This window comes from Lissotriton vulgaris, unplaced genomic scaffold (genome assembly GCF_964263255.1).
Source record: "Lissotriton vulgaris unplaced genomic scaffold, aLisVul1.2 SCAFFOLD_682, whole genome shotgun sequence".
Classification (NCBI taxonomy): Eukaryota; Metazoa; Chordata; class Amphibia; order Caudata; family Salamandridae; genus Lissotriton; species Lissotriton vulgaris.
Genome location: NW_028252731.1, coordinates 115,998 through 129,369, shown reverse-complemented (window position 1 = coordinate 129,369; position 13,372 = coordinate 115,998). Strand labels below are relative to the sequence as shown.

General features: G+C 44.4%; 1 protein-coding gene across 2 annotated transcripts in view; it reads left to right on the top strand.

Annotated features, from left to right (window-relative positions):
• Positions 1–12,864, top strand: part of SNORC (secondary ossification center associated regulator of chondrocyte maturation) — a 306,721-nt gene extending 293,857 nt beyond the window's left edge. For both annotated transcript variants that reach the window (XM_086951148.1, XM_086951149.1), the window contains exon 3: positions 12,632–12,864. In XM_086951148.1, coding sequence (XP_086807274.1) covers positions 12,632–12,741 — 110 coding nt within the window. In that variant the 3' untranslated portion in view covers positions 12,742–12,864. The remainder of the gene's footprint in view (positions 1–12,631) is intronic.
• The last annotated feature ends 508 nt before the right edge of the window (positions 12,865–13,372 follow it).

The window sequence follows — 13,372 nt, the reverse complement described above, 5'->3', positions numbered from 1 at the left end:
GCCGTTCTCCGTACTAATCCAAAATTCCTGCCCAAAGTCATTTCTACCTTCCACCTCAATCAATCTGTGGAGCTGCCCGTTTTCTTCTCGCAGCCACAGACAGTAGCAGAGAGAGCTAATCATACCCTAGATGTCAAAAGAGCATTGCTATACTACATCGAGAGAACACAACCCTTTCGTAAGACCAAACAACTTTTTGTGTCTTTCTCACCACCACATAAGGGTAATCCCATTTCAAAATCTGGGTTAGCTAGATGGATTGCTAAATGCATACAGATTTGTTACTACAAAGCTAAATGTACGTTATTGGTTCCCCCTAAAGCCCATTCTCAAGGAAAATAGGGGCTTCAATGGCATTTTTAGGGAACATTTCCCTAGATGAAATCTGCAGAGCAGCTACATGGTCTACACCGCACACATTCACAAAACACTACTGTGTAGAGTTGCAAACTAAGCAACAAGCTAATGTGGGCCAGGCTGTTCTCAAAACATTATTTCAAACTACTGCAACAGATAGGGGTGGTCGCCGCTAAGAGTGGGTACTGCTTTACAATCAATACACAGTGTGTAATCTGCAGCTCGTATGCCTTGAATGGAAAATGCTACTTACCAGAATGCATCTGTTCTTGGCATATAGAGCTGTAGAGTTACACATGCCCACCCGCCTCCCCGGTGACCCTTGTCTGTTCCAATATTATCTTAATTAGATACAGCTTACATGGACATCCTTCCTTTTCTTGCAAAGCTCCATCATTTCCCTAATGGCGAAAAAAAATCCGAGGATGGAGCCGATGCCCTTGTGCAATGTGGTCCAAAGGTGGAGTCACCTATCTTGTGACTTCCAAAGAACTTTTCAGGACAGCAACAAACTGCAAACATCCGCGCCCAACACTAGGTGGCAATCTATGCACAGTGTGTAACTCTGCAGCTCTACATGCCAAGAACAGATGCATACTGGTAAGTCGCATTTTCCTTTTTGATTCCCCCTTGGACTTACATTTGCGTGGTACTTTTTGCATTTTTTTTATTCATGTCCATCAGATTTGTGGTGTATTTTTTTCGTTTTATTAATGGACACTACGTTCAAGAAAGAACTTCAATTCGACTGATTGATGGATCTTTGGCCCCCAACTCCTCTTCGCACATCATGAAGAGGGACCAGACATTTGTGAATATAACTGCTTGGCCCGTTTTAGATGGGATTGTATGGGATGCTGTAAAGTTCCAGATTCATGGGCCCACAGAGGTTATTAATGTTCCCAATGTACCCCGAGTTTCTATGGGGGATGTGGTTAAACAAAATATTTGCTCTGATGATTGGGACATCTAAGCCGTAGAGGCTTTGTTTTCTGATTTGAAATATTATGCTGCCTTCGATGCTGAAGATTTATATTTAGAGTCTGCAAACTATGGTGATTTGTACTGTTACCAGCATTTTGGCAATCACTTTCTGAATAAGACGAATTCATTTAGAAATGTGGTTAACTACACACAGTGGGAACACTGTCCCCCACCAGACCAGTGGAAGGCAGCTCAAAAACACTTTTGAAACAGTTTTATTATTTTACTGATTTTAATCAATAAACCCTAATGCATTTTATTTTAGAATGACTGAGAAGTCCTCTTCCAAGGTTAGACTTACCCACACAAAATTATTGTATTCGAAGTCCTTTATTGACCATTTGGCTGTTGGGGGCTATGAAAAGTGGAAAGATACAATTGATCTTAAATCTGTTTGGGGTTCTAAAAGTTTGCAAGTGCAAGGCTCTGAGGTTTTGCATCATGCATGTCTCATCCCAAACCATATGTTGTTTCTGAATGCTACTATTTCACAAACCACCTGCTTTGGATTGGCTACTTCTAAAAAACTAAATGCTCCTTTATTTCCTGATTTGGGTGAATTTCCCCTTTGGAATAATTACACCAGTACTTCCCTAATTGAGTTACAAGCCCTGTTGAGAAATTCCTCTTTTAATGTTTCCAGCATTAATCCCGAAGGCTGGTTGCAATGGCAAAAAAAGTGCAGATTCCTGCCAGCACCGTTTTCTGGGTCTGACCTCTGGCTATACAGAGGTTAGAGTAGATCCCCGTTTTCAGACTCAACATTCAGTCACCACCTATTCTGTAGGCAAATTGTGCCAGAGTTGGCTCAGACATTCAACCTTGGCGTCTGTTAAGTTGCACTTGTCCAAGCTGACTGACTCCGTCGATTTAAATGATTTTGTTAAAGGTCCTGCAGCAGGCAGGTCGAAAAGATGGATATATGCTGCTTACAACGAGGTTTGGAAACTGTCCCAGATTGAAGCTGCTTCTAGGCTCAGAGCTATAGATCAGGCAAATTTAGAAAAAGTGCTTGCCGTTGTAGATAATAGCATCAACACCCTTTCTTCCCACATTTACACATTGGATAATATTGTTTCATCTGTTGTTGATATTGTGCAAGAAGACATTGCAGTACTGTACCATGGGCAGAATCAATTGCGTTCTGTTATGCAGTTTGCTTGGACACTTCAAACGATGTAAAATGGAAAGGTGCCTTGGGATTACATGAACACGAGTTTGTTATTTTTGCCTTTTAATTTGACTGTTAAACAACAATTTATGTCAATGAAGGATACCACGTTTTCACTGTTGCATATTGAAAAACTGGAACCGTTACCATTTTCAGTGTCCGAGTCGAATTCTGCAGATTGGCTCATCCATGGGTTGGTAACTCTACCTTTCCCCCTGTTTAAATTTGAGGCCTGCATGAAACACTATGCCATAGGTAGATTTGAACCTTTAGGTAGTGCTTATCTTCATGAAGTTTGGAATCTCCCATTCACATTTAGGTGCTTGAGGGAAGGAAAAGAAGTTTATTTGCAAGGTGAAGATTGCACATCCACACTAGATCATTCATTATTCTGTAGAAATCTGCAATTGCACTGTTCTTGCAATGTACAGGCACCAAATCTTGCGTGTGTTTTGAAAGGCACCCCCACCCTGGCTATTACACCAACTTTCACATTGCTTGCAAACGGCAGTTATTTGTTATTAATAATGAAGATTGCAGTGGTATGCTTGCCGGTATTCCTTATATCGTTTCAGTTTCCCAGCGCATAGTTTGCTGTAAGAATGCCTTGTTTCCTCCTCCACATGGGAGGCTCGATGTTTCCATCTGGCCTTCTATCCCGACCTCGAAAGCAGAGTTCAACAAGATGAGTCGAATAAGAGCTCTTTTGTCCCAGAAGTCCCCCTTACATCAGCGCGTGAGACATTCGTCCTTCACGTTGCAAATATTCGTACTGAGGTGAATGGAATGCCTTATTAATCACAGCCCTGCCCCTGCATTTCGGTGCTTTGATTCGCACAATCTTTAATGCCTCGTCGACCACAGGCCTGGCACACTTTTTTAAAGTAGTATGTTCTGGCCTTGTGACCTCATTTCAAACTATATTTGGGATGATCCCTGCATTTTTTAATTCAATTTTTTTGAGTGTCTTCGGCGGTTTCCCGTTAATTCTCGCTTTGGGAGCAGGCATACTGCTGTTGATTTGTTTACTCCAGAATGGATGCACAGTCTGTGCCCCACGACGATCTGCCCCGGCTGCTCCAGTTTCGTAACCGGATGCTAGAATACTATGGATCGCTGCCTCTGGCGACTCCGAGTGTGGCGTACAGTTTATCTTTCTGGTTTTCTTTCTTCACTTGCGTGCAGCCTGTTTTCCATTGCCTGGCTTGTGGATTTGAATGGGCCCTGGATTTGTGTCTTTGCAACACGGTGTCTCCTGACCTGGATTTTAATCTACTAATGAGTCCCTCAGTTGCTCATGAAACAGATTGTTCTAGTTTTGGGATTATGGCCTGCGCAGAGGCCCATGGGGTCCTAGGCAATTGGAACATTTGGACTGTGGCCAATGGCTTTCTGGCGCAGTTATCTTGAAGTAAGCCCCAGTTGTCCTTTGATGGTGCTAGAGGCTCCGGCAATTGAAGAACATGTATGTGGAACCACCGCCCCACCTCTCACAGCTGTCCTGAAATGCCTCCATGGGTAACCGGGGAGATCCCCAGCCAACTAGCTACCCCAGCTCCAACAAGAGTGTCACAAAAACAAAGTAGTAGGGGAAGGCGAAACACTAACAGCTGGGCCCTTCAAGGGCAGTAATAGTCAATGCAAGGCAGATAGCAGGGCACCTATCGGGGGCGAAGGACAGTTCCCTTCAGAGGTACCCACCCTACAGGGGACCGACATGCACAGCAGCGGGGGACCCCAGGCTACCCAGCCGCTTCCCCCAGAGACCAGCAGTAGGGGGAAGCCGGTTGGTCACAAGGCCAGAGGTCCGATGTCCCCAAGACCCCCATCTTTCCCATAACCGGCCATCCAGGTGCTTGTGGGCCTGGGAAGGCACCCCAGCCAGCTGCAGCACTCCTCACCTTGCAGCATGGGAGCCTCTTCACATGGCGCAGATGGTGTGGAGTTTGCCTACACCGCTGCAAGTCCCCGCTGAGAGGAAGCCATCAAGGAGGCCCTTTCCTGCAGGGTTGGGGGCTGCAAGGAGCAGTCCGGGCACCTGCTTCTGGGCCAATACCAGAGACAAAATGGGGAGGAGAAACCACCTAGCTGAAAGCACCATCGTGGCAAGCTCTGCTGTCTCTGCACTCCTATGGAGCTGCCATTTTATATGTGAGGAGGAGGCGCTCGCAGTCGCATTCAACCCTTCCTGGGACTCCGTTGATCAGGAGTGCCCGCTCCTGCACTCGCCAGCCCCACTGCAGCCTCTGTAGTCCTGGCATCCTGGGCGTCGTCCGACCAGGAGCTCTCGCTTTGTGCTGCCTACAGCATGGCAGTTAGCTCTGCCCCCAAATAACTGGGACATTATGGTAGAGGAATATTGTTTCTGATTTGCTTCTTATAAAGCACAACCGTATTGGCTTCTTGGTGCTTAGAACTATATTTTCAGCATAGTTAGCACAAGCCAAGCAACATACGAAAGGAAATTATTAAGGGCCTCTCTGAAAGGGAGGATTTGTTTAACCTGTTTCACTCCATGAGGCAATCAATTCCACATCTTACCATCTAAGTATCTAAAAGCGTGACCCCCCTCTTAAGCTCTTCTTGTGGACGGAACTTTAGAGCAACAGTCGACCCTCACAATGAAGAGAGATGTGTGACGTATAGTAGTTTGTCAAAGATGAAAGACAAAAAATGTCCAGATGGTAGTAGACTTTATGAATTAGCCATAAGTACTTGACCCTTCATTCCACACTCAACAAGTGGAGGTTTCTTTGCCCACCTCAGATACGATCATATTTTCTTCAGTGCAAAATCACTTCAATTGCTGCGTTCTTTCCTTGTTCCCTTTTTTTATAATTGCATAGTAATTGCAAGATACAGGCAGAACCTATTGCAATAATCCAATTTGGAATCCAGGCATGCCAATATATTGTGGGCAAACTTGTCTTTCGGGAGAAGAAGAAAGGAGCATTTTAAAACCTGAAGAGCATAATGTGCGCTGTAGATCATATTTATTTGGGATTGCATTGATAGTTAAACATTTAATATGTCATCTAAAGATTTACCTCAGTTGCCAGACAGCGGAACAGGCCCCCGCTATTTGGCCACCCGACCTCTACACAGCAATCTTTATGGTTTCTCAGAATAATTAACTATGACGCATTTGGAATAATTTTTAAAAACTATTTGCCATCCACTGGTGGACTGACTAGATACAACTGTGAAGGCAAAATAAAAAACCTGAAAAATGCTCATCGAGGTAGATTACCAGCTGGATATTATCTTTGTAGTAGAGTGCCTCTTTGTATGGTCAACCCCCACTTTGTTCTCTAAATCTGATTGATAAGACTCCGATAGTGCACTGGAGTCTGCTGCCCAGTGCCTGTGCTACCTCCAAAAACTGTTATTTTAAACTTGTTAATCCCAAATTGGCAAACGCTTTACCCCCTTATAAGTCCCTAGCATATGGTACCAGGGGTACCCAAGGGGTCATCAGGGCTGCAGCACAGTTTTGTGCCACCCTGGGTGACCTATGCAAACTACTGACAGCAGGCCTGCCATTGCAGACTGCAGAAGCAGTGCACACTGCTCTAAATCCACTGTGCTCTCACCCTACACTGCTTTTGAGATATGTAAGGCACCCCTAAGGTAGGCATCCTCAGCGCAAGAGGCAGGGTGTGGGCATATCACTGCAAGCATATATGTCTCTGTTGTGGCATTCCCCATTGGAAACTATTATATGTGTTAGCGGTCAATAGGATAGCATGGGCTGCCAAACAGACACCCTCGAGATTGCTAGCTCCATTATGGTACCACTAAAATAAGTAATGTTTGGTATCAAACAACGTGCCTTCTCGCCCCTGACATGATTATCATGCCCTGGGTGACGTGCATGCACCCAGAGGGCACCTTAGAGGTTACCCCCTGGTTGCCCTCAGCTTTCCTGTTACCCATCCTGTGCTTTTCTGTGCCTTCTGCCACCAAGACAGGATTCTGACCTCCTGCCAGGCAGTGTGGTCACTCCCAGGAGCCAGGAACAAATGCATGGACAGGAAGGAGGTCACACTTCCCACCTCCCCAGATGACTAGTGGATTTGGCACATCAGACTGGTGAGCTTCAAAGGCTACACCATCTCTGATATGCATCTGGGCTGTCCCCGTGAGGAGGAAAGAGCCCTCCCCTCGCCCCAGGCACGTTTGCATCCAGGCAAGGTGGGAAATTAGCTATGCAGGAGGTGTACACCCCCAGGAAGGCTGCCCACAGCTCTAGGGTGGGTACACTGGTCTCTACACCTAAAATTGAATTCTGCCATCTTTAGGAGGGCAGAAATAGTGGGTTCTGAGTAGAAAAGGTGACCTACACCACTGGATGTGGTCACTTCTTGGGTAGACTAGCTGCAGGCACGAGACTGCCCATTGGTGACTAGCTCCCACACCCCTAACTCCCCTAAATCTAGTTTTTTTTTTTTTTTAAATCTTTATTGTCAGGATTGCAAACATCATATGCACATCAACATCTGGAATCCACTTTTACATGTGAATGTAAATTGCAATCATAAGAAACGGATAAAGCAGGTTATGTTCCAATCAATATCTGGTGTCATCACGATTCATGCATGAAGTAATCCTGACCAACTAATACTCATCATCCGTGTCTCCCCTTCATAATAATACTACATGTCAGTCCCTGTGTATCCCATTCGTAGAATGTGTATTTGCTCCCAACATTACAATTTTTAGCTAAAGTGAAAACAGTAAAACTCAACTAAGGTCATCATTTGGCAACGGATTATGTCTGTACACAGTCTGCATTCGGTCATTCCACGTGTGTTTCAATATTTCCAGTGTAACACTGCAGCTCCGCCCCCTCCCGTCACCCAGCAGCATTCAACAGAGAGACCTACTCCATCTAGTCCTCATCTTCCTCAGACTCCGAGTCCCCACCCTCTGGCAATGATTCACATGGTTCCCCCCTATACTTGTTCCAGCGCATCCACACCCTATTCCATTTACGGGGGCACGCTCGTAGTACATACACTGCCCTCTCTTTCACCATCAGTAGGTCCATGTTCCTGATCCATCCAGCCACCGTAGGCAGTTCCGGGGCCCCCCATTTCTGCGCAATGTCTCGTTTGGCCACTGTCACAGCCAGTGTAACCCACAGCTGCCCGTACCTGTCCAAGTCGTTAGGGTCCCAAATGTTCAGCAGGCACTTACGGGGTTCAGGTAGGACTGACACCTCCATGGCTTGGGAGACTGTGCGCATGATTTGCCTCCAGACCTCTTGGATCCATGGGCAATCCCACAAAGTGTGGAGTAGAGTACCCTCATCCCCGCAGCCCCTGAGGCAGTAAGGGTGCGACGCCCTCTGTATTTTATGTAAAAGTGGTCTAGTATAGTAAGTGCGGTGTAGAATCTTGAGTTGTACTAAGCGGAACCTGGCTGATATGCCTACTTCACGCTGTGACGCAAGCGCTTCATTCCACTCCGTCTCGTCCATCTCACCCAGTTCCCCCACCCATTTCTCTTTAAGCTTCTGTGTGGGGTCTGGTAAGTTGTTCACTAGTTTTTTATATGTGAGAGATGTTGCTTTCTGCACCATGACCTAAATCTAGTTTTTAAGGTATCCCCTGACACCAGAACCTCAGATCTGAACAACTTACTTCAAAGCAGGACCAAGATTAGACCTAAGTCACCGACAAGAGAACCTTGCCTACCAGCACAAAGAAAAAGAGGGATACTTGGTCCCTGAGGCAACAGACTTGGAACTGAGCAAGCAACATTCGTCCTTGGCCTAAGCTCAACAGTCCAGATGAGAGGGACCCTTATAGAAGCCAAAAGCAGCCTCAGTCTCCCCTGGACTAGTGGCAAGAGTCTCCTGCAAACTCCCGGTAAAAACACTCACCGGATCTAAAGAATTTCTGGCCATCGGGCCCTCAGAGGGATCACCTAAATTCAGGTGGTCCAGTGCATTTTCAGAGTTGTAGTCGCACCTGCCCTGAAGTTTCAGGCCGCTACATTATTCCTCCGAATGCAGTAAAGTTTCAAAATCTTTTTGTTTTGCTTACCACTGTCAAGACTCGTTGGTCATCAGTCCAGTAACCGACCCCACACTTGACGCTGCAACTACAGAGAACACCTTGCAATCATCATTTGACGTCAGCAACTGTGTACTTGTTGTGTTTTTGCATCTTGTTTCTTGCAGCACCTTATAAGCGGTAAAAGGAGCACAACCTGCAGCTTCCATTGACTACCAAGGAAAGAGAAAGTAACACTGCGCCCAGACTTCGCGGGCCGGGTAAAATGATCTGACCTTTTTGGCCTGGTCCTGGTGCCCGAGTGACCTAGTCCCTATAAGGGTTCGAAGTAACTCGACCTGCAAGTGACCAATTATCACTAGTGGATTTTGCTGTTGACCGTAATGTTATTTAGTCTATGTATTTTACTGCGCTGATTTAATATTGCTTAAAAAACCTATAGCTTTGGATATATGTATGCTATTCTGTTCATTTTAGTGTCTAAATTAAGATTAACATACACTCTATTTTTATAAATTAGTGTCTGATTTCTCTCGAGTTGTGGCAACTTATCGTCCATGTAGGTACTCTGAAATGCTTAACACATGTTCCTCTAGTATAGCCTTACTGCTCTTTGCCATGTTACCAGGACTGATCTAAGGATTTATTAGTGTGAATCTAAGGACCATCTCTGGGGTATTTTGACAATATTACAAGGTAAGGCAACCCAGCCTTACCACATAATATTCCACTTTCCTACAAGTTTGCATACGAGAAACAGTATAGCTGACGATTGAATATGTTTGGAAAGCTGGTATACATATAGGATAAAAAGCTCCAGATACAATGATGCCCCTCTTGTGAAGATATTAGAGCAGGCATAAAAATGCTTAGCAATCTTAATTGACTGCACATAATCCTCTAGAAAGGATGTGAACCACTGCAAAACTAGCCTGGGTTTTCCAACCTTTTTAAGGCGTTAGATCAGTTTGTTGTGAAACACTGTATCGAAAGTAGAGCAGTGATCCAAAAGGACCGCTCCTGCTAAATCTCTTTAATCAAGGACCTTTCAGAGCTGCTCCATAAGAAACAGTGTTGCAGTTTCCATGCCTCTTCCAGGCTGAAAGCCACACTGCCGATCATTCAAGATCTTGTTTGTGTCCAGATATTCATATAGTTAACTGCTACAACTGTTTCTAATGGATACAGAAGAGTAATGGTTTGGTAATTTGCTATTTTTTCTGGATATAAGTTACAGATTACTCCCCTATTCAGCTGCTTGAAATGATACTTAAGTACAAGAATACCTGAAGGCATTGACATACTGCATCTCCAACCACTGGGTTAATAAGCAGCTGGACATGAGCAGGTTATGGCTCAAAAAGAGATCCAGGTATTAACTCCCTCGCTAGAGATTCCATTGTTTGTGCGTCTGGAAAAGGACTTCCATTCAACAAACAATGGATTCATAGTTTATGGTCACTTCAGGGCTTCAATAAAGCTTCTGTCAATGTTGCCATTTATAGTTTGAGCTCACCTGAAGGTTTCAGGCGATTCTGAGAAAGTGCAATCTCATAAAATCCACAGGATTTAATTGTAAACAAAGGGAGGGATTTATCACACAGGTCCTTAGAGGGGAGAATGTTGATATAAACACGTTTATGGTTAGTAAGGGTTTTTAGCACCTGAAAGGTCTTTTTGGAGTCCTTCCAGCTGAAATATGAATACTTAAATATTCTGTTTGGCTATAATTAAAGCTATAATTAAAGCAATCGCTTATTTTTAACTGCTGTTTATAGAAACAAGATCTTCCTTCCAATAGTCTCTGTGCCATCTGCATCTCTTTAATTTTTAAGCTTTCAATTACTCACTATTAGAATTTTCACCCTTAGGGTTGTCTTGCCCCAATTTCTTTTTGCCTACCTACCTCAATTTTAGTGCTGAAATTGACAGACGTTGCGAAATTCCTCCTAGACAGTCAGACAATAGGGAGATTAGGTGTGCCTTTATGGGCTATCTGCTGGCAGGATGGGGGGGGGGTGAAGCAGGGCACAACCCAACTTTTAACTGAATATGGTTTTATCTGCCTTCACACAAAAAGCTTATCACCTCTACATTGTCACTGCAGCCAGCTTGGAGCCAGGGCAGGATAGTCAGGACATTCAATGCATTTCAAAGAACCTTTCTAGAAGCTTCTCCCACATTCCAAAGGAAGGGCACCAGGTGATAAAAAATAGGACCTTCTGATCCACTCTTTAGTTCAATCCTGGACCTGTGGAAGGCCTCTCAGAGGACTGCCCACCTCAGTGGCCTGCTGTGTACTATGCAAGGATGCTTTGCTGTACCTGGAAGGATTGCTCTGCTACCTGGAGCCTACCTTGAACCCTCCGAGGCCAGACCTGCTGTTGGGATCTTTACCTGAACCCACGACTATCAGAGGACTAGTTTGCTGGCCTCCTGTTCACAGCCTCAGGGGCACACAGAGGTTCACCATCTTGAACCCGCACCTGGACCAAGGCTGAATGAGCCCTGAACCCCCAAATGGTGTCCCACCAAGTCCTGGATCCTAAGTTGTAAAGGTGTCCAAACGGCTAAATCCCAAAACTGAGGACATAGAAAATGTTTGCCCAAAAACTGCTTTGAGAGCCAGGAGGAGACTGAGACAACCTGCTTACCTATCCACCCAAGGTACATTGGTGGTTAAATCGACTTTGCGGCTTCTCCTACTATGTTTTTCTCCACAACAGCAAATCATGCTCAGTGGTCCTTCACCAAAGGGGTATCGGAACACCTGGAACTGTTTTTGGCTACAGTCGTCTGCTTCGTCCTGCTTGAGATTTTAGACTAAGTCTGAAAGTAGAAATCGTCACTGTAGCTATGATGCAAGGTTCTCTGATGATGACACTCCCTCCTCGGACACAGCCTGCAGCTTTGCCCCGCTGCACTTTACCTTGTCAGAACACTTTTCGCAAAATGCTAAGTCCAAAGGTAAAGGCTGACTGGGCCCAATCTACTATCTTATATCGGAACTGCAGTCCATCGCGGTCGGCCATATTTTGCGACTTTAACCCAGTTGCACATGACTAGATGTCCTCGGTTGGTGCTAGTTTTTACTAAAAACTTTTAAAATTCTTAGCTCTAACTCTACTGATTAGATTGTTGATGTCAAATAAATTATTAAAATGTATTTTTTCTATGTTGGTATGGGATTTTTGCTTGTGTTGTGTTTTTATTTTTATTCAAATCAACACATATATTTTAATGAGTTTTTCAGAAGTCTCTCCAAATGCACTTTACATCCTATGTGTAAAATTGTTGCTAGCACCAGTATTAAGATAATATCTCTTGATGAGTTATTAAGATGTATTTTTAATTGTAATTTTAGGACAAATAATTGTTGTGCTCTTTTTATATGCAATGTTTTTTATTGACTAAGCATATTTATTACATCTGAATTTGTGTTGTGTTATCACTTTATTACTGTTTGTCTGCTGAATAAACACTTTACGCATTGCCTCTAAGTTAAGCCTTACTGCTTTTGTACCAAGCTACCCATTGCCTCTAAGTTAAGCCTTGCTGCTTTTGTACCAAGCTACCCAGGGTTAAGCACAGATTAATTTAGTGACTTTTTGTGGTTCACCCTGCAAGGGATTGTGGCTGTTTCACAGGGGCTCATGCCCCAGTCAACCAACAACCCAATTCCTTTCAACCACCATACCAAGGGTTATTTGGGTAGTGACATCACCATTGAGCTAAAGTATTTGGCATACATCAACAATCAGATAAACAAACATCAATGAAGTGAGCTGTGAAGACAAGATCACTGAAATAGCTTGACTCTAGCTGTTAAAAATCTTAGAACCGATCATTGTTCTGGTAGGCGTCTTACATTCCAGCAAGACAGCACAGCTACTTGGGTGCTCACTAGTGAGCTCCGCAGTGATCTCATGGTTGCATATCCAGATATTCGCCTTTCCTTCTTCGGAAGTTGATCAAATGACACCCAATTTTTGGTAATTATAATTGTTTATAAAGATGTTCTTTGCAAATATTTGTCTGCTACAGAATGCACTAGTGAGTGGAGTGTATGCTCACTTTTGTCTCTCTTCATCCTCCACAGGCTCGCTGGGCTCCGGAGCCATCGCCACTATTGTGATTGCGGCTCTCCTGGGTTCTTCGGTCATCGTGGCACTCCTCGTCATTACCCTGAGGAAGTTTTCAGCATCCTGAACACACAAGGAAGCATTACAAGTGTATCTCCCCTCAGCGACCTCTCTTGAGAGGTTTCTTCGTACTTTGTGCTTCCATGCCTTTCCTCAAGGGCCTTTACTTCCTATGTGCAAGAGTGCTCCTTCTTTCGGGGAACATCCTTTTCAACGCGGATGTTACTCCGCAGTGCTTTTATGACGCGTCCTTTACAACGCAAGTCTTAAACACGACTTGCGCTGGAGGGCGCTAAAGGATAAAGAATAGTATATTTACTATTCCAACACCTTCCCTACTATCCACGGGGACTGGTGTTAGAATAGTAAATTATACTATTTACTATCCACGCCCAACAACGCAAGTCGTTGTAACGACTTGCGTTGTTAAAGACGCGTTGTAAAGGCACGTGTTGAAACGGTACGCGTTGTACCATCATACATCCCCTTCTTTAAGTAGTTTTATCTCCCCATGCTTTTTTTTCTGTCTCCCAGCATTTTTTAGCTCTGTATCCCTACCATCATCTGTTTCTTGTTGACATGAAAACCATATTTTGTTTTGTGGTCTCCACTTCCAGTGTCCAAGGGTGTTCTTTATTTCAGCCGTCTAGTTTTCTTATATACATATTTCCCTGGCCACTTCCAATATCAAAAGTATG